The sequence below is a fragment of the Felis catus genome, chromosome A1 (assembly GCF_018350175.1).
Source record: "Felis catus isolate Fca126 chromosome A1, F.catus_Fca126_mat1.0, whole genome shotgun sequence".
Classification (NCBI taxonomy): Eukaryota; Metazoa; Chordata; class Mammalia; order Carnivora; family Felidae; genus Felis; species Felis catus.
In genome coordinates, this window is record NC_058368.1 from 11,649,446 (window position 1) to 11,675,054 (window position 25,609).

Consider the following 25,609-nt stretch of genomic DNA (forward strand, 5'->3'; position numbering starts at 1 on the left):
GCTGCCTTGGGTCCCCCGCCCCCTGGCCCTCTCGCGTCTCCGCTCGGGTTTAAAACGCCTGTTGACGCACTGTGGCGAGTGCCTGCGCGCTAGCGGGCGGCCCCGCGGTTTTCTCTGCAGTCGCCACCGGGGTTCCTGAAGAAGAATCCCTGCGGGCCTCCCGACCCCGGGCTGGGGGCGGCCAAGGCTCCCTCGGCCCGGCTGGCCCGGGGCCTGGCTCGGCGGCCGGGCAGGGGCCGGTGCCATCTGGGGCTTGCGCAAGGCGCAGTGCCGAAATCCGTTCTCCCGGGAAAGCGCAGCATGGAAACAAACAGGACGGGCCGCCCTCCTCTCCCGGCCCGCGGCCAGGCGGGCACCGGGGACGGCGCGGGCTCCCCCGCAGCCGGGCTCGGGCCGGGGCCGGGGCCAGGACCCCGGGCGGGCGCGGCGGCGGCGGCGGCGCGGGGTGGGGGGGGCACGGGGCGGAGCGGCTCGGGGCAGGGGCTCGCTCGGCCGGGGTCCGCGCGCCGGCGCCCAGGCCGATGTCATTACCTGGCCAGTGTAGTTTTCCCCGAGCCCGGGAGGCCTCGCAGGAGGTAGAGATGTTTCCTAAAGCTGTGGCGGCGCGGAGGTGTCCCACGCGGGGGCGGCGGGGCCGGCGGCCGAGGTTGCTGCTGCTGCTGTTGCTGGAGGCTCAGCCTCCCAAAGGATTCAAGAAAACTCTCCTCCATGGGGTGGGGGCCGGCTGCGAGAGCCCCGGGTTTCCTTTCCTGAAGTCACGGTCTTGGCCAAAGCTGTTGTTTTTGTGGCTCTCCGGCCATGTGATAGATGGAGGGGCGGGCGCTCGGAGGCCAGCCCCTCCTTCCCACCCGACCGAACCGCGCTGCGTGGGAGGGGGCGTCCCTACCTGGAAAGCTGGGGACGCTGGGAGACTGGCAGCTAGGAAAACCTGAGTGACGCGCTCTCCCCGACCCACCTCCCCCCACCCCCCCGTCCCGCTCTCGGACTCCCTCCCTTGCCTCTCGGTGCCTTTCGCCCAGTGGCGGGAGGGCCTGCCTGTTGGGACACTGGGACACTTCCCCCGGGCCGCCCGCCGTGGAAGTCGGGCTCTCTGCAACAGCCCTCCTCCACCCCACCCCCGACTGGCCTAGACCTTGAAAGTGAAATAATTTTAGTTGACGATTACAGAACGTGAACAGCATTTTGAATAGTTAAGTCCATTGTCCTCCCCAATTTGTGAGCACCAATATCTGGCTAGTGTCCCAGCTGCTAATACCACTGTCCCGGGCCTCTATCGTTTTTGGGTGTTTTTTTTTAATCCTTCTTTATCAGCCTGCCAAAAAACATTCTTAGAAAGCTTTGCTGCCTCAACATAACTTTAAGTCTCTCCATTGGAAAAAGCACCCCTTAAAACTCAGATTGATCTATCAATAGTAGCATAAACTGGGGCTCACTGGAAGGAAAGACCATATTGCCCAGGTCACGGGAAGGAAAGACCATATTGCTCTGCTTCCATCTGAAAAGACATGGCCTCCCCGGGAAAAGGAGCAGTCTACGGAAATCCTTTCTAGAGAAGTATCCAGAATTGAGTTCTAAGTTCCAGGAACTGGTGAGCGCCAGTTGGTTGATCACCATAGCACTCTCCAGTATTTCACACTCAAGAGTGTGACAGAGAGATCCTATTTTTTGAACCAAAATTCAAGACGCATGGACTGAAAGAGACAATATTAAAAATACCATGCTGGAAAGATCCAGGAGGTATGGTGGCTTTGGCTGTAATAACTATTGTAAAGTACATACATTTTGCTTTTGGCAGCCAAGGTATGAAAATTTTGAAAAGGAATTGTGAAGAAAAGCAACTTCCTTCTTAAACAAAATCCAGAGATTTCACAAGAAACTTTGGAAGGAAGGCCCAAGAGGGAGGGGCTCTGTGCTGAGAATCCAACCTTGGGATTCCCCTGGAGCGGTGGGGGAAGGGAGATGAGCTGCTCTTCCTTGAAAATCCCTTCCTAGAATCAGAGGTAGGATCTTGACACTGCTGAGAAACATGAGAATTTCAAAAGCTGCTTTACATATTAGGGGAAAACCATAAGGAACAGAGAACACACATGACTCATAAAAATAGCGATGCTTTCATGTACATATCCCTTACTTCTGTGTGTTCTATCATACTTCTTACCAGAGTGTTTTTGCTCAGCCTCAAATACTACCCTTTTCGTTCTAGACTTGCACTATCCAAAACGAGTACCACCAGCCACATGGGGCTGTTGAGCACTTGAAATGTAGCTAGTACAAATAGAGATTAAAATACACACTGAATTTTGAAGGGGCAGTATGAAAAAAAGGTAAAATATCTCAGTAATTTTTTATATTGATTATGTGTTGAAGTGATAATATGTTGGGTGCATTGGGTTAGTATGTTATTAAAGTTGATTTCATTTGTTTCTTTTTGCTTTTTTAATGTGGCTACCAGAAAAGTTTAAATTACATGTGTGGCTGGGGTGCTTCTATTAGTGCTACATGAGACCTCCATCCACTTCTATGTTCCTCTACAGAGGGGGGCCCTAGGCAACGTGGGAGGGGGCACAGGAGGACACACAGCTTTGGGGTCTAGAGGTCTTGGCACAAGGAATCTGCAGGGTCTGTGGCAGATGGAACTACCAAGTAGAGGCTGGGAAATACGAGTGTGCTGTTCAGAAGACAGGTCTGAGCTAGAGACAGAGTTTTGGAAATCCTTCCCTATGAAAAGAAGACAGACAATAGAGCAGACGGCTGAAGAGGGGGGCCAGGAGACACCAGCATTTGAGGATTGTGTCTCTGAAGGGCATCTGCCAAAGGAGAGTGTGAGAGAATGGTCAGCCAAGCAGACAGAACTCCAAGGTAGAGAGAGGTGTATGGAGGCGCAGGGAGAAAGAGCTTCAGGAGCAGAAAATGGTCAGCAGTACCTGGAAGGGACCCTAGACACTTTTCCTTTCCCTCAAACCCCACGTTTAACTAGTCAACAAGTTCTGGCTGTTCTCTCTGATTTATTCCTCAAAACCACCGTTTAAAGCTATTGTCTGTGTATCTGTTTCCTCCCACTAGACCGTAAATAGAAACGATGTCACCCTTACCACCCCAAGATCTAACAACATAGCCTGACATTCGGAAGATGTATGGGTCCACAATTGTAATGTGGACCTAAACTACTTTCTCCACAGGCAGGTGTGACGATGATAATGTGAGCTAAGGAGCAGTCAGTAAACATACTGACAGATCTGAGGGCCAGCTTGCTGTTAGCCTGCATTCAAATCTTTCCTGGTTCTATCTAGGTGCCAGCCTCCAGAGAGCTGGGCTACCCTCCAAGTCAGAGGACCCCTGTGATAACACTCCTTAGTGCCCTCATCTCAACCAACCAACTCTTGAGCTCTGGGGTTTCGTTCCATTTCTCGCTTACGTGATGACCAGCACAGTCCCACTTTGCTGCACCAGAAACCACTACGAAGACAGATGTAAAGAAAACTGTAGGTCATTTTCGGCAAATGAAGATACATTCCAATGTTTCTCTAATTGCCACTGTTTAAAAGACATGGAAAAATGAGGAGGTACACAAGAGGGGCTACTGAAAACCAGGAACTTAACCCTCAAACCTACGGTTCCAAATAACCCAGGATTTGGAATGCTTGATTATGAATCGGCCCCAGGTTTCCACCCCAGAGATGCCGAGATGGCAGAAAGTCTGAAGCCAGGATGGAGCTTCCCAAGACCCTTTAACACCGTAGAGCCATTTCAAACATGTAGGCAGTAGCTTTCGCAACTCTCTCTAGTCCTGTGTCTCTTCTTTCCCTACCAAGAATTATCTAATTTTTTTACTCAAAAACATACATTAGTCTTATGTCCACGTGTATTCCTCTTGTTATATAAGTGGTGTGCATGGACAGGACAGGAAAGACGTCTACCTTTGCCTGCTTAACTGTTTCTGCGGCGGACTCCTGATTGTTCTGCCGCCTCCAGCTTGCACCTGCTGTCACCTTTCTGCATAATCTGACCAGTGAGAGGTAGGACCGTCCTCCTCTCTTCTCACACTGCTCCCTCCCTGCTCTTCTCTTCTCCTTCCCCTAGAAGCCACGTGGAGGCGGAAGGAAGCTAGAAGTTAGGGGCAGGGGGACAAGGGAAGAGAAGTCATGTGGCCTCTGTGTTCCACCTGGCTGAACTGACAGAGGAAATGCACAGGACTCTGGTGGCCTGGGAGAGGCCCGCCACGCAGAATGTTCTCTGGACAAGGCTGTGCCCCACCTGCTTCTGCCTCCCTGCCTCCCACATTCCATCCGTTACTCTTTTCAGTGCCACACCCCTCCCCCAAGGGGAGGACCATATCTTTTCCACAGCATCTATGTGCCTCTGTACACAAAGGCACTTGAGGATTATAAGCTTTGAGGAGGAAGCCTGGGAGCAGAAGGGTAGCCCCAGCCCATTTTTCTAAAGCTCCATTCTGGAAATTAGGGCAAGATAATAAAGACAGTGCCTGGGAAAAACTAGGGACATTCTGGAACCCAAATACAAGCTGGGTAGATGGTCAGCCGGTTTGTACCAATATAGCATAAAGGTGTTTCAGAACGGGTCGCTACTTATGCTACACTCACTGTTAAAATATTTTTGTTAATTTTGTTAATGTTTATTTATTTTTGAGAAAGAGAGAGACAGAATGTGAGTAGGGGAGGGGCAGAGAGAGAGAGGGAGATACAGAATCTGAAGCAGGCTTCAGGCTCCGAGCTGTCAGCACAGAGCCTGACACGAGGCTTGAACTCACAAAACTCAAGATCAGGACTTGAGCTCAAGTCGGACACTTAACCAACTGAGCCACCCAGACGCCCCTCTCATTGTTAAAATAATCATAACAATACCCTTGGATAAGGCATGGCAGTGTGGATTCTAATGTATTCATTAGAAATCCATAAATGCCGCTGGTGAAGGCCTCTAAGAGAGCAAGTGTTTGCCAGATGTCAGAATCCCCTCCGTAGCTACCTGGGCTTGGACCCTGTTGCTGGTCAGCTCCTCCCTGAAATCATCCCATCCTGGGCCAAAGGCAAGTCCAGTTTCACAGTGGCTCTGAGAGCAAGACTCTTACGGAGTTCAAGCAAACACTGAAAACCCTGGTTTCTGTCTGGAACAGACCCACCATCTAGTAGAAAGATAAACTAAAGCTGCATGAAAGAAGCGTAAGAAAAAGCACAGCTATTTTACATAAAGCACTTAATTCCTAATAACTATGGAAGATGGAGCACAAATATTTAACTTCCACTCCCTCCTTGAAACCCCACTAAAATGTAAGAGGTTTTTTTTCGGGGGGGGGGCAGTTAGTTTATTATTTTTAAGCATAAGTTATAAGAAAAAAGAATATCACAGTAACAAAAATTTGAAAACTAGAAAGCAAAGACCAAGTGTTAATTTGGCAAAAACAAATAAACAAACAAACCCAACCCCCCCCCCCCCAGAAATCCCCTGAGTTATAGAAAGCCATGAGTCAACACAATTTACCCTGCATAACCCCTAAAATTTCAGGCACTAGAAGATTTGGGGCTGGAAGTGGGCTTTAACAGGCAGGCCAGTGGAAAGTCTGCTTGGGAAACAAACATCCAGAGTCAGGCAATTGCTCATCCCCTCGAGAAGCCCAGAGGTTTATTCCCTGGAGAAGATCAGACAGTATAGATAGGGTGGAGTAGGAAGTAAGATAAGACAGATCCTCCCTTTCTGAAAATAGAGGGATTAGGTAAATGCCTACTTGTTGCATAATCACCCCCTCATTTCTGTTCTTCAAATATGAATTTTCCTATTTGAAGACTGGTCAATACAAGTAAACTAAAACAGAATTTTGAAAGGTGGTGCAATTTTGTAGATGGTGCAAGACCCACGATCCCTAACCAACACCTCTGAGGTCAGATATGTTTCAGAATTCAGAAAGCACGTGTTTGCCTATTGAAGGTACACAGTATGTATGTATGTGTATATATATAACCTCACATTCTGAGTGGGGACTGAGCACCCCATGGCAATTACCCTGTGGTAATTAAACACATTCATATTTCAGCAATGAAATGTATGAACGGTCACACTAGGTAGGATAAATAAGGAGTAAAATTAACCTGTTTGGGCCAAGTTTTGCTGCCAAATTAGTTCTAATGCCAAACATATAAGAAACAAAACAAACTAAAAACAACTTGTGATTTTCAAAGCCTTTTCAATTTCAGAATTTGAGAAATGGAATCATGGACCTATACTTGGATATAAGGCCTACCCTTCCATCCTGATGCAATTTCAAAACAAACTACTAAAGTTTTCTGTGCCTTATTTTCTTCCATATAACAAATTAAAATAGGGCAAATATCTTCAAAATTAGATAATAAAAAGTTCAAGTTGTTACCTCTTTTGTTGAGTTTTTTATTATTCAGATAACTAATCAAGAATGGTTGGACAGATTATCCAAACCAATTTTGGTATCCAATGAGTGTATCGTTGAAAATGATCCTTTGGGCGGGCACTGGGCACTCTTTCTTGATGATTAGGGTCTTCAACAGCACGAGGAGGACTGGAGAATTCAACTACAAAAAAAAAAAAACAAAAACAAACAAAACACAAGCCAAACAAGTCTAGAGAAAATGGTGACATATACAGAGTCTGGTGTCAGTTTCCCAGGCTCTTTCCATATTTAAATAAGCCACTACCCTGGTATCTAGGCCTTTACTCTGGCCCTACAATCCCCACACCCTGCTTGGTCCTGTCTCGTTGGAGAGTCAGTGTCCCCCACGCTGCCCAACCTTCTGTCTCTAAATCCAAACCTGTTCTCTGCCTCATTCCCTGAGGATCCAGCTATTTACATTATAAAGTTAATAATAAATACACTAATTCATGCAAATGTGTTACCACGTTTATTAAGTCAATGTGTTGCTCTCCTAGGTAACACAATTTCTATTTTGCCTGGGACATTTTAAAGATGATGCTCTAACCCAAGGAGGTATTTAAAGAAATGGAATTAACCCTTCTAAGAGCCTATTATTTTTCAGGCACTATGTTAAGGACTTTGCACAATTATTTTGCTTAATCCTCATTTAATATTCCCATGGAAGGTTGCTATTATAAATCTATCTTCTACACATGAACAGATTGAGGCTCTGAGAGGATAATTTGTTTAAGGTTACACAGCCAGTCAGCAATAGCTTCAGGATGGGAACCCATTCTCCTTCCAGCACCCTGCCCCACCTCCTTACAGGAGTGACACTAAACACCCTAGCCACCAGCAGGAAGAGAATTTTGAAATAGGCAGGGACTTGAAGTTGCCAAAGCCAACCACATTCACCTGCAACTTCCCTCCTTATACATTTCTATCTACCCCTTGAGGCCCACTAATCAGTACATTATGCCAAACACAAAACAGGGAGGCATGTTCTCATTAGAATTGTAAAAAAAAAAAAAAAAACAACAAAAAACCTGTACATAGACATAACACTCATCAAGTTCCCCAACAAGAAAAGATGAATAATTAATAATTAGGGGTGACTGCTCTGCAGGAGACCAGAGGGCAGTTTAGCACAAAGATGGAAGAGGATGGTCCAAGAAGTGTCCTTGACACAAAACATCCAAATTTAGCTGACAGAAAAGACCCCAAGTTGGCCACAGCCAAATATGTCCATTCTTGTCACACGCTGCTTACAGTGGTGTCACGCTGGGGCTGCCATATGTGGAGGGAGGTGCTGGGGGTGGGGGGGAAGGAAAACACTCCCTTCCTAACTTGGTCCTAACGTAAACGCCATGGCAGTTTTCACTGCTATAGCCTCTGTCTATATAGTACAATGTTAGAATTGAGGCAACACAATATTTGTCAAATGAATAAGTGAATTTCTTTACCTCCTTTCTCTGGAATTCCTCATAGCCTCGTATCCTTTCTCAGACTACTTTTATCCCACGTTTTCAGGTGGCCCCTTCAAATCCCTAAACTCTTCTCCCAAACCTCTTGTCCTTCTCCTTCTTCTTGCAGCAGAACCAGTTTTAAAACAAACAAAAACATTTTTTACCGAGTATATGTGTATTTCTAGCAGAGGAATGGAAACAGAAACCTCTTAGAAATACGAGTTAAAATGAAGAAAGAAAACATATGGGTAAATGCAGAGTGCATTCAATTCTTATCAAATGCAGACACATATACACTAAAATCATAGCAGCTGTGTTTATTTCATAATTTAGGCATTTTGAAAAAAGTGCAATGTATTTATTTTAATGTCAGCTTGATGTCAAGTTTAAAATATAACATGAGTTTGTCTCCATGTTTTACCTCCTTTCCTAGAGAATCTCCTAATATTTAAATATAACCTATATCCCTAATTCCCAGCTCTCGTCACATAACAATCTGGGGCAAAGGGACGGGGGTGGTAATCCCTCATAAACTGTGTGTTAACAGAACGCTGTAAAATATGTTCTAACCAATAAAGTTGGCAAATAAATTTGGTAACAACCATCTAAGCTTTGTTGTATTTCACAAAAAGATCTACATTTAAAGGAAATAGAAAATCACATGTGCACTAGCACACAGGGTTGCTATGGTAACAGACTACATTTTTTTATATTTACTCTTCAAATTGCAGTACATGGAGCTATTATAACCAAATAATGTCAACATCCACTGCCTTCTGATTGTACTGAGGTCTCTGGAATAAGTTGTACTTACGGTTCCAGAAATTCTCATTTTTAACCAATCTTCTTCTGTCTTTTCTAGAAATTATAATTAAAATACATATAATAATGATTAATATTTGGCATTGGGGTTAAGACTGCATCATTTAACTCATGTAGGAACTGTCTAAAAATAGCAAAATAAACCTAATAAACACAAATGTCCATTTTAACGTTTAAAGTATGGGGGGGGGGGTGTGAGTGTGTGTGTTTAGGTAGCAGTAAGTTCTCCATGGGGAATGAAGAGAAATAAGAAGTTTAGAAAAATGTATTTGGTTTTATAACTGGGCACACCAAACAAATCTACTTTTCTCACAGGTGTGCTTTTATGAACAGTTAAGAAATACCTACTATCCTGTGATATATAATTTTGTTTCACTAAACCCTGTTTTTACCATTTATCTCAAAATAATACCCTTAGCATTGCCTCCAGGCACATTTAAATCACTATCAACTAATGTAAACCCTCTCCCCATTATGTTATATAGTGTGCTACCTTTTCTAGAATTTCTATTACCTTGCTAACTTTCCCCACCAGTCCTCCTCCAGCTACCTGGAAAATTTACAGCCCATCAGAATAGTTATGTCTCTCACTGTAGACCAACAGAAAACACCAATAATGAGGTGCTTCCAAGCCAAGTAAATATGAATCTAATTTGTAGCTGTTACTCTATCATAACAGGGTAAGACTGAGGGCTAGACAGGAGAAAAGATGTAATGAAGAATAAAAAACTCTCCTAAAACGGGCACCTCAGTTATCCACAATAGGCCCTTATACCAGTCTACTTTACAGCAAAATTAGGGAATTAAATGCAACTTTATCTTGGGACTTATTGAAAAAACATGCATATATTAGCTACCTATCCACATGTATTCTTTCTCTAATTTAATATAAGGGATATAGCCCTTCATATTACATCTGATGAACAGGTTTTCTGTGTGTGTGTGTGTGTGTGTGTGTGTGCGTGTGTGCATGTGTGTGTTTTGTTTTAAAGAAACCAATTGGAGAAGGTCTTCTTTGAAAGCCATAAAAATATACCTCTACTGATATTTTCCACTGCAAATAGATCATCTTCAGTGTCTTCCAGTCAAGGGAAACCACACAGTCATCAGGCAACAAAGATTCTGTGAAAATAAAAGGGAGCAAGTTTCATCTGTAGTGTCATACAGATTTTTACCCTACCTGTGAAGATCTGCAAACATGATTATTTGGACTGATATAATAGTAAAAGCCCAGTTTGGAAAATACTTCACTGATGGCTAGAGCAGGAGTTAGTGCGTCTCAGGTCTTTATTAGTAAACACTATCCTGACTCCTGTAAAACAATATGAATCATAGTTCATATTCTCATTAAGTATAAATACATATATCAATAATACATACATAATATTATAACATATGTAACACACATTATATATATATGATAGCTTCAAGTGGTACTGGCAGAGGGCATAGAATTTAGGTCATCCTTTCCTGTGACGTGTATGAACAGTACAACTATAGCAAGTTTAGTCTTCTTGCAAGTTTTTCCTTCCACATGAGAGTGTCGGGGGAAAAAATCCTCATAGACAATTAATGATGTTCATAAATTTAAAAAAAATCCTCACAGACAATTACGATGCTCATAAATTAGTCCAAACACTGACACATACATATCAGCCATACCAAACCACACAAAATATTTTTTCTATACTCATATAAGCCTGGCAACACAGATAGTTTGATTTCTTCAGGCCTGTGTGGCTTTACTATCTAATCCCGCTGTGCCTACAGAACTCCTAAGGCTAGGATTCATTTGGGTTCCCTGCCCTATTTAGAAGGCCACTGGCCACAGATACAGCAGAGCTTCCCTTGTCCAGCCGGCCAAACAAATCAGCTGACAATTTCCACCCTCAGTTTCCTCCTCGCCTTTTTTAAGCGCCCGCCACATCCAAGCGTGAAATTCTTTCCCTCTGTTTTTCTTTTAAGCCACATTTGTATAAGCACTGCTTATAATTCACTTCCACATTGAAGTCATCCCCCCAAAACCATAACCCCATATGCTCTTCAACATCCCCTTAAGCACTGCTAACCTCACTCATAAAATATTCATAAGCTTGTCATTTATATTTTCTATGTGCAATAATTTTGTTTTGTGTTAGTCTTGTCTCCCCATTTAGAAGGTAAGCTATTTGATGAATGAGGTCTATTTCCTCTAGAAAGCTTTCCAAAGCTTAATTAATGGATGCTTGATCATTATTGCTGATTATGACGGTATTGTGCATTCAAAGGCGCAGGTTTAGGATCTTTTCACACGAGTGCCTTCATGCTTTCTGATGCTGATCTAAGGCAGTGATTGTTAATCTTTTTGAGTCAAGTGCTGCCACGTCCCCCTCCCTTGCTCCAGAAGCTGACAAAATCTATAGACTTTCTCAGAAAAAACAGTTCAAAGTGACACAAAAATAGTTGCATATAATTTTAGAATATGGACCTAGGACTAAGACCTTTTAAATGACTAAAATGACTTCATTTATCTTTTAAAATTCCCTAAATTTTAATTAAATTAACTAAATTAATTAAATTGATCTTAAAATTGGTATGTTTCTTTGGTGCATCTAGAAAGATAGCATACTGCACCAAACGGCTAAGATGTGATTATTCACAAAGGTTACAAAAATGATAAACATAACACTAGAACCTCAAGAGCAGGTGAATAATTGTGACTCACTCGCGCTGAGACTTAGCCAATCTTGGGTCTGGGTTCTGGGCACCAATTTTGTTCACAACAGCAGAAGTTTAAGAGCAAAGTAAACAACTCTGGAATGAGCTGTGAGCCAGGAGCAGGGCCCAGGCAGCTGGTAGGTGCAGAAAAGAAAAAGTATCAGGAAGATAGAGGAGAACTTCAGGGATTGGAGCTTTGACTTCTTGGCTCTTACAATTTCTGTCCTCAAGGAAGGGGACACATTCAACTCCATGAAATCGCTTAACACATGCAATTGACTTACAGATAAGGAAAAATTGGGATATGAGTTAGATTCCCTGTTTAAGACATTTAGCATCTTAAATATATTTATTATTTAGAAGAGATTTACTTAGAATTTTACTTAGAATATTAAAATTTCATGTGTTTTATTCACAAGTGGATTTTTCATGTGTTTTATTCACAAGTGGATTTTTCATTTCCAAAAACAACAGCAGCTGGAAGGAACTTTTCAAGTCAACCAGTCAGACTCTGTAATCTTCTTTTCAGTATCCTTCTCAGTCTTTAAAAATTAAACTCAACTTATTTCAGAGGATATGTTTTCATCATTTAATCTTCACTGTCCCCCCACCTTACTATTCTCATATCTATGAGCCATACCATGGAGGAGAAAGGGAAGGATCATGCTCCAAACAATGAAAATGTATAAAATAGATTTTTTACAAAAGGAGGGGGGAACCCATCTCTATTTGTTATATAATTACTGTTTGCCTGTCTCATCCTTTGTTCTTCTCAATATCTATTTATACTGAGAATCCAAGTATTCTAAGTGCTCAAAGATATTTAAGACTATGGTTCCTGGAAGTGGAGGCAGGCACATGACTCTGAAGGTCAAGCACCATTTGATATGGGTCCTTTACTTCCATTGCTGAAAAGCATCACAAGATCAATTAACTGCATGAAATCACTAATGCAAGGTAGACACATTTCAAAAAATTACTCATATATATTAAATTGGACTTTTTGTTTGTAGCAAGTAAACACAATTTACCCATTGGAACTCCAGGGGATCCAAAAAGCTTTACCAGTTGAAAGGCAAACCCTTGTGATAATTGTAGTTCAAGGGAATCAAAGCCAGTGCTCGTCAAATCTTGGTTATCTTCAGTTTGTAAGAACTGTAATGGCTTAGGTTCTTCCCATGTCTTCAGCTTTTCATCAAAACTTTCATTTAAAAAGTGAAGATCAGAAGTGACCCTAAAAGAGTACAAAGTATCAGATTGGCTACTTAAAATTTCTGAAGAACTAAACCCTAGGTCATGTAGTTGGTCATCTACCCTTGTCTGAGATTTGAAAGTCAAAGATGGTTTCTTGCTCGTAAAAGATACCATCCAAAAGCTGAAGGTATACTGTAGCACAAGAGAAGGAATAGGGTTTTTATAAAAGTACACAGAGCGCCTTAGTCTACTAAATGGCAGGTAATGAGAATAAGACTGTCTACCAAAATTTAAAGGAGGATCTTCGAAAACAGCAAAGCAAAACCATGATGGATGATGATCAAAGGTCATAAGTTTTTGCTTATTCTCTATATTGCTTATTTCTGACATTCTATCTTTTTCTTCTTCCAAAATAATTTTTAGTCCGTGGCTTTCTGTTATCACGCCACATTCCCCTCTTTCTTTCACACTGATATATCTCTGTCCCAGTAAGTTAAAGTTTGGTGCCAAATTGAAAATCCTTTTCTCCCTCCTTTTCTTATTCTTTGTTGAGCATAAGTCACTCTTTGGGATATGCAGGTTAGGCAAGCAGCTTCTAAAGACATTTGTTTCTGTTTCTATGATTGAATCTATATTCTCAGTGGGAGGTGACAAATCTTCATTTTCTATCAACAGCTTCTCCTCTACCAGTGTTTCTGGACTGCTTCCTGGTCCTGAAGTTCCTTCAGGAGTGGAGATCAACTTAATCAATTGTCCCCTGCTGTCCGGAGAGGCCAGCCTTTGCCATCTTTCTCTCTTTGGTCTTTGTTCACATATAAACTTATGAGGTCCTTCAGGCCAGCTCCCAAAATAGGGTTGCCTCTCAGAGCTCAGCTGTAATTCTTCATCAGAAAAATTGTTTGAAGAAAAAGCCCAATAATCGTTTTTAGCTGTATTTACTCCTTGTTCCTTTCTTAAACTTTTATCTGAAGTTCTGGATCCATATCGATTGCACAGAAATGTTTCATTCAGGAGTCTTTTATCTACCCTCTCTCTCTTCTGCATCAATGAGCATGGGATGGACGCAGATCCACCCTGGACGTCTGACGCTGTGGGATGCCTACTTCCAGTGTGCTTTCCTACATTCGTGCCAGACCAGTCATCACTTGCCATGCAGGAAAGACTCTGAGTCATTGTCGGGCAAGTAACAGCGTTTTCATGCGGCATCAATGACATATTTGGAAACAAATCATCGTGTTCTTTAGGGAGGTAATTTTCTGGTGTATTGTCCAGCTCAACTGCAGACATAACATTTGGAAAACCATCTTCAGGATGTATGCTTCTCCATATTTCATCTTGGTGGCTATTTACTAAACCTCTTAGTTCATGTCCCAGTCCACCAGTGAAGGTGCACGCCGATTCTCTGTTGGTGTCTTCCAAGTCTTCCTCTGCACTCTGAGAGGGGTCCTGGTCTCCTGGTGTATAACTTAAGGTTTCAAATGAGTTTTCTCCCATGATTTTGCCATGACTGTTCTGCTTTTTACTTCTTTTTCTGCTTCTCTTCTGTTTGTTTTTGCTGAACCTGGGCCCAGTTTTCTTCAAATCGCTTTCTCTGAAATATAACAAAATTAAGGACATTTATAACTTAATTTTTTTGTATAACACTAGGAAACTAAAACATTGTACTCTTAATGTGAAAAGTTACAAATCATTAGGACAAGAGATTCTAAAGTGTGAATGTACTTTGTAGTATATTTTTAAATTACTTTTAAAAAGAGATATACTTTCTCTAAGTTAAAAACGAGTACACTTTGGGGTGCCCGGGTGGCTCAGTCAGTTGGGTATCCAACTCTTAATTTTGACTCAGGTCATGATCTCATGGTGCATGGGTTCGAGTCCCATGTCAGGCTCTGGGCTAGATGGCACAGGGCCTGCTTGAGATCCTCTCTCTACCTTTCTCTCTCTCTCTCAAAGTAAATAAATAAACTTAAAAAAATTTTTAAATGAAAATAAAAATAAATGAGTACACTTTGAGAAAGTTACAACTCATTTCCTCGTACCTGTTTCATAAACCAATAACTTTATGAAAACTTAATATGTTCCTTGAAAAAAATATTATATATGTGAAACATTTTATACATACACACATACATATACCTACACACACATATGAATACATATATACATATGCATACATAAACCAAGATGTTTATTGGTACATTTATATATTTTTTTCTTTTTTTTTGAGGGGGGGTAGTGATATTCTTCTAATTGCCTACCTAGCCATGGCTCTAAATGAGACGTTCCACCACTATTTTGTGGGGTGTTTGTAAATGTGTTAGGTATTTTTGTGGTCACAATGACTGGAGACATGTTACTGGCACTTGGTACTGAGGCCAGGGACGTTTAGCATCCTATGATGCCACGGATAATTCCATAGTACAAAAGTATCCCATCCAAAGGAACAATAGTGTTCCCCAAAAGTTTGCAGCTCCCCTAAATTGAAGATTAACTTCGATCCTAACAGAAAAAAGAGGATTTAGAACATTTTCTAATTTAAATTTGTTTAATGTTTATTTATTTTCGAGAGAGAAAGAGACAGCGTGTGAGCAAGGGAGGGCATGAGAGATAGGGAGACAGAATCTGAAGCAGGATCCAGGCTCTGAGCTGTCAACACAAAGTTTGATGTGGGACTTTAACTCATGAACCATGAGATCATGACCTGAGCTGAAGTCAGACACTTAACCGACTGAACCACCCAGGTGCCCTGAACACTTTCTAATTTGAAATATAAAGATCTAGTCATTTTCTATAAGGTACAGATAGAGAATATTAAAATGCAGTGGAGGGTGGGGGAGGGACAATAAACACCGCTGAGGAAAAAAAAAAAAGTAACAGGATAGAGGATAAAAAAAAAAAAAACAATTAAACAAGCAAACAAACATGGAAGCCAAAAGAGATAATGAAGAAACCATTGATCAGCTGGGGGCTGGACAAAGGAACTTGCTTTGGCCTGGTTTATTCCATCCCGTGACATTGGGCAATTTTCAACAAGTAGGAGCCCTGAACACCTTGTTCTTTGGCATCTAATTGCTGCTGCCCTTGTTTACAATTCCTGGATTTTAGTTTAAAAGAACATTAAGGAATGCTAAATTACAGACAGGCAGTTGTAATGGGACTTCTATAAAAAGGATAGCAAATAAAGAATCCAACTTTGGCAGAAATTTCTCCTCATAGTCAGTTCTATCTGACTCTAGTGAGAGCCTCAGCTGAAGCCTAAGGTGCAATAGTTGTTACAAAATTCATACTGAAACTAGGATGTTACTCTGGAAACAAGCTCCACTGTCTTCACCGAAACATGAACCATCCTGTTGCAGGGAAAGGACAAAAGGAATGCATAGATGGCCTAAACCTTAGATAGGCCAATGGACATAAGGGCCTTCTGGAGTTAATTCATTTGTCACAGAGTGGAAGCAGTGAGAAATGATCCCATTCTGGATATATTTTAAAGGAAAACAAGATTTAAAAATAAATTGGATATAGAGTATAAGAAAAAGATGAAGTATGGGTAAAAGGAGTTGAGCCTGAACAATTGAAGGGATGAGTGGCCATTTACTGATTTACTGAGACACAGAAGCCTATGAAAGGTCTGGGTTTGGAGACAGGGTTGCCAAATCAGTTGCCACAAAATTCGGTTCAGAGTTTGAACCAATAAGCTAATCTGTACTTACAGCAGAGGTTAGAAAGTAGAAAAGATGAGGGCTTTGCTAATATTCCTCAAGGGTTCTTTCGTTTTCTGAATGCACTACAATCTAATAGAGATTGTATCAAGTAGATCTCAACCTACTTAGAGAAAGGATCGTAGAAACCGGCTAATGATGAAAATTCACGATACCTGCAGAGAAGTTAACACGGATCATGAAAGAGTCAGGTAGCTTAAAAAAATAAACTATCAGGGAGATCAGGCAATGTATGAAGGTGGTTTGCCAAAAGAGATAGTCAGAGGAGACCCTACGGATTGGAATTCCAATTGAAAATACAACACAATGCCAAGAAGTGTGAAAATCAGAAGACATCCCCCCACAGGGAAATGTGCCTGAGACTTGTACTTGTTCCAGGTCTCTGGGAAGGAAACACAAACCAGTAACAGTGACTTGTGAAGCACTTGGGAGAGGAGAGAAGGGAGGGTAGTGGTGATAACTTCTGTTGGAATGTGTATGCATGGGATGTGGCTTATCAGTAGACATATTTACAAAGTGTGGGAAGCTCATTAATGTGTCAAGGCTCATTAAACTTGATCTCATTTGTGCTGATTCATTTAGGAATGAATGGCACCATTAAAAGAAAAGAAACATCCCTACATAAAAGGCATGGAGGGGGCGCCTGGGTGGCGCAGTCGGTTAAGCGTCCGACTTCAGCCAGGTCGCGATCTCGCGGTCCGTGAGTTCGAGCCCCGCGTCGGGCTCTGGGCTGATGGCTCAGAGCCTGGAGCCTGTTTCTGATTCTGTGTCTCCCTCTCTCTCTGCCCCTCCCCCGTTCATGCTCTGTCTCTCTCTGTCCCAAAAATAAATAAACGTTGAAAAAAAAATTAAAAAAAAAAAAAAGAAAAAAGAAAAAAAAAAGGCATGGAGAAGAAATCAGGAGAGTTGGAGGCACAGGCTGTAGCTTTAGAAAAGAAAGGAGTAAGAAATGAACAAATAGTAATATATTTCTAATTAATCAAATATTCTGTTTTCTAGGTGGTAGCTGAGAATCCAAGCTCCTGGGCAGTAATAAGTGTACCTCTTAATTATGAGAAAAAGAGTGTTTGCTCAGAAACAAGCTAACCTGACCACGTAAGCTGTGACTTGAAGACAGAGATGAGAGAACATCCAGATAAAGAAAAAACTACCTGCTAGGGAGAAAAAAAAAAAAAAGGATTGTAAGTGCCTAAACTTCATGAAAAAAAAATTTATTAAAGGGGTAGAAACAGTATTTTCCACTGCAGAGGCCTGTACACTAATTCATAAAGCATGATCGATAAATGAAGTAAAATTCAATTAAAACACATGCAGGTTGTAAAGGAAAGCTCTCACAGCTTTACAGAATGACCATGGTTGAGGTAATCCAGGCCTAGATCTAGTTTAGTAATAAGCTAGTGGTGGGAGCTTGAGTAAATCAGATCGCCCTTCTAAAATGAGGATAACATTACCTCCTTATACAGTTATAAAGTTTGTTAATGCAGAGGCTCCTAAATGACCTTTACTGAACTGATAGGGCAGATTAAATAATTCTTCCCACTGCCTCTGTACAATATAATGACTGATCCAATGGTACAAAAAATGTTCCCAGCTACATGGCTGCTTTCTAGTACAACCACACCCTTCTGCTCCTATTGTTTAGGGCTGTATATTTACAAGAAGACAGATGAGTTTATTCTCCTCTGTTTACACAATCATAATTGTTACCATACTATGTATTTTAATTAAACATTATGTAAACATTACATCAACCAGTGGAATAGGAATACAAGAAAGTTTCTTTTCTTTTCTTTTTTGTAGAGAGAGAGACTACATAAGCAGGAGAGAGGGGCAGAGGGAGAGGGAGGGAGGGAGGGAGAGGCAGAGGGACAGAGAGAGAGAGGGAGGGAGGGAAGGAATCTTAGGCAGGCTCCATACTCAGCATGGAGCCCAACACTGGGCTCAATCCCATGACCCAGGGATCATGACCTGGGCCAAAATCAAGAGTTGGACACTCACCTGACTGAGCCACCCAGGTGCCCCCGATTTCTATAAAAATTTCTCTAAATTTTCTATAAAATTTCTATAAAAAATTAAAGTAAGTGACTCAATAAAGATGAGGCATTAAGCAATTGTTATCAAATGAGGTGTGGGCAGAATAACTATGCAGTTTGGTTCAAAATCATAAAAACCTTTAATTCTGCACTCATAGTGCTTTGAATATTTCTTTGGGTTCTCCCTCCAATTTACATCAATAGAAACTAGAAATTGTTGACGATGCATTACAGGTGTGGTTTATACATTAAAGAAATAAACTCCATGAAATAAACTTCCAATAAACAGACTCATACATAAATATTGGTGAATGGATGTGTATGCAAGCATGCATTTTAAGTTCAAATAAAATGTTCATAGTATGTATCATTTCTTAAAGATTCCCCACTTTAATCAACTTTTTCAGTGAACTAACAACCTACTTGTCCCAATTATGTTAGATAAAAAGACTTTTATTGTAAATAAAGCATCTAGCACAATACTTGGCACCTGGTGAATATTTTGTAAATAGCAGCTTTTATTTTTACCACATATGAACAACAACAAAACAATCTTATATATTTCACTGAGACTCGAGGATTCTATTCAAGATTAGAATGTGAAAATGGCTAGAATGACTTATGCAAAAAAGAACAGTTGAGATAGAAGAGCTGGAAAGTTCTCAAAATGTGATTTATTTAATATGTTTGCACATTATTCAAAGTAGAGAAAAAATTTTCAAGTGGCCAAATACAGACAAACTGACCAATCCACCATCTTTATCAGAGATTAATACACCTTTCTCAGGGGGTGCCTGGGTGGCTCAGTCAGCTAATCATCTGACTTCAGCTTAGGTCATGACCTCACTGTTTGAGCCCTGCATCCAGCTCTGTACTGATGGCTCAGAGCCTGGAGCCTGCTTTGAATTCTGTGTCTCCCTCTCTCTCTGCCCCTCCCCTGCACACTCTCTCAGAAATAAATAAACATTTTTTAAAAATTAAAAAAAAAAATACCTTTCTTGGGGCACCTGGTTGGCTCAGTTGGTTGGGCAACTGACTTTGCCTCAGGTCATGATCTCACAGTTTGTGAGTTGGAGCCCCGTGTCAGGCTCTGTGCTGACAGCTCAGAGGCTGGAGCCTACTTAGGATTCTGTGTCTCCCCCTCTCTCTAACCCTCCCCTACTCACACTCTGTCTGTCTCTCTCTCTCAAAAATAAATAAAAATTTAAAAAATACCTTTTTCAATAGTTGATAAAACAAGCAGACAAAAAAAATCAGGATATTAAAGTCATAAATAGCACAATTAATAATGTTCAATATAATGACTATGGAACACTACATTCAAAAATTAAAGAAAACATTCTTTTCAAACCATATGGAATATTTAAATAAATTAACAGGCCATCAAACTAGCCTCCACAAATTTCAAAGAATTATTAATGTATAGACCACACTCTTTGACCATAATGCAATTAATTTTGAAATTAGTAATAAAATTTTGGGGGAAAATTTTTAAAATATTGAAGAATTCATAGGTAGAAAACTTTGTAACAGAAATATATAAAAATTAATCATAGTGAACAATAATTACATATAAAAGCTTCCCATATATATATATATATGTGTGCGTGTGTATATATATATATCCATATATATATATATATTTCCCATAAATGTACCTTCAAAAAAAAAAGGCAAGGTACAAAATTAAAGAGTTAACCACACAATTGAAGATGCTAGAAAAACAAAAGCAGAAGAAACCCCCAAAAAGTAGAAGAGAAGGAATCATAAAGAATCAAAAAGATAACAAAGAGACTAATCAGGACCAACAAATTCATAAGTTGGTTATTTGAAAAGATTAATAAAATTCACAAACCTTAGTAAGATTAATCAAAGGAAGAAGGAAGCAATTAGTCTTAGGGATGAAAAAGGAGGTACAAATACAGTTCCAGAAGAGATTTTAAATGATAAAAGGATTGTGGCATTATTTACAATAACCAAGACAAGTCTAAGTGTTCATCAATGAACGAATGGATAAAGAATATATATATATTTTTTATATATATGCATATTATATATACACATATATATTATATATACACTTATATATATGTATATATGTATATAGTAGGTATATATGTATATACATATTATATTATATATGTATATATGTATATAATATGTATATATTATATATACGCATGTATATACACATATATATGTATATTATATACACACACATACACACAATGGAATATTACTTAGCCTTAAAAAGAAGGAAATCTTGCCATTTGTGACAACATGGTTGGACCTTGAAGGCATTATACTAAGTGTAGTAAGTCGGAGAAAGGCAAATACTATATAATCTCACTTATATGTGCATTCAAAAAAAAAGAAAAAGCTCATAGATCCAGAGAACATGTTCATGGTTAGCAGAGGAATAAGGTGAGGGGTGGAAAATGGGGGAAGGTGGACAAAAGGTGCCATGGCAGGAAGCTGTGCAAGTGTTCCAGATGTAGCTTGCACATAGTTTGCAGAATCTATGGTGAGCAAAAAAGATCTTTTCCCCAAAGATAGGGATTTGTGTTCTGATCACTAATTGCTGCTTCTAAGCATACAGGCACAGACAAAGAGAGTGGCCATTATTGTTGCAAGCCCCGCCCACTTCACTGTTGCAAGCCACTTCTCTAGCTCAAGTAACTTTCAAGAGATTTAAAGGGCTGACACCCTTTTTCCCTCCTTTGATCTTTCTTTTTTTCTCTTTTTGGGAGCCAGATATTAAAGACTAGGACGCTCAAAAACAACTTTATATATGGGAAAAATTAGAAAGTGACTGCATGTACTCAGGGAAAGGCACAGACTCAGAAAAGACTTGACAAAACCTTAACTTTACACCATAGGCTGATGGTTGGCACACAGACTGCCTAAAACAACATTAAAAAACAAAAACAAAAAACTCAGCCAACACTGATGAAATGGGGAAAATCTGATTTCCAGAATTACATTATTATATTCAAATGTCCAGTTTTCAACCAAAAATAAATAAATAAATCACAAGACATACAAAGAAACAGAAAGGTATGGCCAATTCAAAGGGGGAAAAAATCAACAGAAATTGTCCCTGAAAAAAAAATTTTATGGCAAATCAAGTAGAGTCTTCAAACCAACTGCCTTAAAAATGATTGAAGAACTAAAAATGTGGAGAATGTCACAAAAACTTTGTATGAACAAAATAGAAATACCAATAAAGAGATCAAAAACCCAAAGGAAAGAGAGAGAGAGAGAGAGAAGAGAGAGGAAGGAAGGAGAAAGAAAGAAATTCTGAAACTGAAAAGTATAATAAGTGGAATGAAAATTTCACTAGAGAGATTCAAAGGCAGATTTGAGTAGGCAGAAGACCTTGAAAATAAGGCCATGGAAATTATCAAGTGTGAAGAACAGAAAGAAAAAAGATTGAAGAAAAGTGACAGAGCCTAAGAGACTTGTTGAATACCATCAACTGAACAAACACGCAAATTGTGGAAGTCTCACAAAAAGAGGGGGGAAAAGGCAGAGAGAATATTTGAAGAAATAATGGCAGAACCTCCCAACTTTGATGAAAGACATGAATATAAACATCCAAGAAGCTTAATAAACTCCAAGTAAGATGAACTCAAAGAGAAACACAAAAAGACACGTTATACTCAAACTTTAAAAAGACAAAGAGGAAATCTTGAAGAGAACAAGAGAGAAGCAACTTGTCATACACAAGTGATCCTTAATAAGAATATATGCAGAGTTCTCATCAGAAACTAAATAGACCAGAAAGTAGTAGGCTGATATGCTCAAAGTGTGAATAGAAAAAAATTGTTGATCCAGAATCCTATATTGAGTGAACTATCTTTCAAAAGTGAAGGAGAGATTAAGGCATTCCCAGATGAGCAAAAGGTAAGGAGTCTGTTATCACTATACTCACCTTGTAAGAAATGCTCAAGGGAGTCCTGCTAAGTGAAATGAAAGGATACTAAACAAAAATGTGAAGTTGGATGAATAAATAAAGATCTGAATAAAGGTAAATGCATGGGCAATTATAAAAGCTAGTATTATTGTAACAATGGTATGTAACTCGACTTTTTGTTTTCTACATGATTTACACGACTAATACATTAAAAAAAACAATTATGGGTTTAAAAGCTAGCATTATTGTAACTATGGTTTGTAACTGCATATTTTGTTTTCTATATGAGACTAATGCATTTAAAAGATTTTTTGTTTATGTTTGGGTCACACAATGTATAAAGATGTAAGTTTGATACATCAACAACCAAAAGGAGTGGGGATCAAAACATAAAGGAGAAGAGTTCTTGTATGTTATTGAAATTAAGAGATGGTAGAAATTCAAATTAGAATGTTATAACTTTTGAGGTTAAGATGCACATAATAACCACAAAGAAAATATCTATAGAATATACACACAAGAAAATGAGAAAGAAACTTAAACATTTCATTGCAAATAATCAAGTGAACACAAAAGAAGGCAGTAATGCAGAAAAAGATGGACAAAAAGCTATAAGGTATACAAAAAACAAATAGCAAAATGACAGAGGTCTCTCCTTATAAGTAATTATTTTAAATGTAAATGGCTTAAACTTTATAAACAAAAGATAGAGATCGATGGAATGGAAAAAAAATATGATCCAGCTACATACTATCTACAAAAGACTCACTTTAGCTCTAAAGATACAAATAGGTTGAAAATGAAAAGATGAAAAAAAGATATTCCATTTAAATAGCAACCAAAAGAGGGGTGCCTGGGTGGCTCAGTTGGTTGAGCCTCCAACTTTGGCTCAGGTCATGATCTCACAGTTCGTGGGTCTGAGCCCCCCATCGGGCTCTGTGCTGACAGCTCAGAGCCTGAAGCCTCCTTCAGATTTTGTGTCTCCCTCTCTCTCTGTCCCTCCCCCACTCACGCTTTGTCTCTCTCTCCCTTTCAAACAAAAATAAAACATTAAAAAACAAAATTAAAAATAAATAAATAAATAGTAACCAAAAGAGAGAAGGGGTGCCTATACTAATATCAGACAAAATAGACCTTAAATCAAAAAAGTTACAAGAGAAAAATGACCCTATATATTAATAAAAGGTTCAAGTTAACAAGAACATATAACAATGGTAAACATGCACATATCAGACCATTAAAGTATATGAAGCAAAAGTTAACAGAATTGAAGGGAGAAAGAAGCAGCTCTACAATAATTTTGGAGACTTCAGCATCCCACTTTCAGGATTGGATAGAACAACCAGACAGAAGTAAGGAAATAGAGAATTTAACATAGTAAACCAACTGGATCTAACATACATATGCAGAACACTGTATCCAACAACACAGCACAAACATTCTTCTCAAGCACACATGAGACATTTTCCAGAACAGATTATAAATTAGGCCACAAATTAAGTGTCAAGAGATTTCAATAGATAGATATCATACAAAGTATCTTCTCCTGCCACAGTGGGATAAAGTTAGAAATCAATAAAAGAAGTAAAAATGGAAAATTCACAAATTTGTGGGAGTTAAACAACATACTCTTAAATAAGTAGTAAATCAAAGAAAAATCACAAGGGAAATTAGAAAATACTTTAGATGAATGAAAACAAAATGACAACACAGTAAAATGTATAGCACGTGGTGAGAGCAGTGAGAAGGGGAAAATTTTAAGTTATAAACACATTAAAAAAAAAAAAAGACTTCAAATCAACAACTTAACTTTAAAATTTAAGGAACAATGGCGCACCTGAGTGGCTCAGTCAATTAAGTGTCTGACTTTGGCTCAGGGCATGATCTCACAGTTTGTGGGTTTGAGCCCCGTGTCAGGCTCTGTGCTGACAGCTCAGAACCTGGAGCCTGTTTCAGATTCTGTGTCTCCCTCTCTCTTTCTGCTCTTCCCCCACTCATGCTCTGTCTCTTTCTCTCCTTCAAAAATAAATAAACATTAATTTTTTTTTTAAACTTAAGGAACTAGAAAAACAAACTAAACCAAACGCTAACAGTAGGAAGAAAATAATAAAGATTAGAACACAGACAAATGAAGTAGAGAGCAGAGAAACAATAGAAAAAAATTAATGAAATCACAAAGTCTTTGAAAATATTAACAAAATTGGCAAACTGTTAGCTAGGGGACTAAGAAACAAAGATGATTCAAGTTACAAAATCAGAAATGAAAATGGGGACATTACAACCAATTCTACAGAAATAAAAAGAATAAGAGAATATTATTAAAAATTGTATGCCAACAGATTGGATAACCTGGATGAAATGGAAACATTCCTAGAAACACAAAACCTACCAAAATTGAATCACTAAGAAATAGAAAATCTAAATAGAACTACAACTAATAAGGAGATTAAATCAGTAATCAAAAATCTCTGAACAACAAAAAAATCTCTAGACAAAGAAAAGTCCTGGACCTGATGGCTTCACTGATGAATTTTATCAAAAAATTTTAAGCGCCAATCCTTCTCAAAGTGTTCCAAAAAATCGAAGAGGGGGAAACACTTTGCAATTAATCTGTGATGCCAGTATTATCCTGACACCAAAGCCAGACAAAGACACAAGGAAAGAAAACTGCAGACCAATATGTCATATGAACATGGAAGCAAAAATCCTCAACTAAACCCAACAGCATATTAAAAGGATTATAGGGGTGCCTGGCTGGCCCAGTCGATAGAGCATGCAACTCTTGATCTCAGGCTTATAAAGCTGGGTGTAGAGATTACTTAAAATTAAAATATTTTTTAGTTTTCAAAGTTTATTTCTTTATTTGGAGAGAAAGGGGGGGTGGAGAATGAGAGAGAACATGAATGGGGGAAGGGCAGAAAGAAAGGGAGAGAGAGAGAATCCCAAGCAGGCTCCACGCTGTCCGCACAGAGCCTGACACGGGATTTGATCTCACAAACCACGAGATAATGATCTGAGCTGAAACCAAGAGTCATATGCTTAACCAACTGAGCCACCCAGGTGACCCCAAAATAAGATCTTTAGATAGATAGATAGATAGATAGATAGATAAATGGATTATAAGCCATGACCAAGTGGGATTGATACATGGAATGCAGGGATAGTTCAGCATATGAAAATTGACCAATGTCATATACCATGAAGGGAAAAAAAAGATTAACATGATCATCTCAATGATACAGAAAAAGTATTTGACAAAATTTAACATTCTTTCATGATTAAAAAAAAAAAAAACACTGAAGAAATTAGGAATACAAGGCATCCAAACTGGAAAGGAAGAAGTAAAATTATCTCTGTTTGCTGAT

At 39.5% G+C, this 25,609-nt stretch overlaps 2 protein-coding genes across 7 annotated transcripts in view; both read right to left on the bottom strand.

Moving 5' to 3' along the window:
• Window positions 1-950, bottom strand: part of N4BP2L1 (NEDD4 binding protein 2 like 1) — a 34,015-nt gene extending 33,065 nt beyond the window's left edge. For 2 of the 4 annotated variants that reach the window (XM_023250588.2, XM_045051751.1), the window contains exon 1: window positions 532-950. In XM_023250588.2, coding sequence (XP_023106356.2) covers window positions 532-710 — 179 coding nt within the window. In that variant the 5' untranslated portion in view covers window positions 711-950. The remainder of the gene's footprint in view (window positions 1-531) is intronic. The other 2 variants (XM_023250585.2, XM_023250587.2) reach the window with 2 other exon arrangements.
• Window positions 951-6,375: 5,425 nt separating this feature from the next.
• LOC101080934 (NEDD4 binding protein 2 like 2) overlaps window positions 6,376-25,609 on the bottom strand; it is a 74,119-nt gene continuing 54,885 nt past the window's right edge. The window contains exons 7-10 of one of the 3 annotated variants that reach the window (XM_006927220.5): window positions 12,414-14,167; window positions 9,722-9,807; window positions 8,678-8,721; window positions 6,376-6,557 (exon numbers count right to left, since the gene is read on the bottom strand). In XM_006927220.5, the coding sequence (XP_006927282.2) occupies window positions 8,698-8,721; window positions 9,722-9,807; window positions 12,414-14,167 (1,864 nt within the window). In that variant the 3' untranslated portion in view covers window positions 6,376-6,557; window positions 8,678-8,697. Of the gene's footprint in view, window positions 6,558-8,677; window positions 8,722-9,721; window positions 9,808-12,413; window positions 14,168-25,609 lie in introns of those variants that run through there. The other 2 variants (XM_019825150.3, XM_045051637.1) reach the window with 2 other exon arrangements.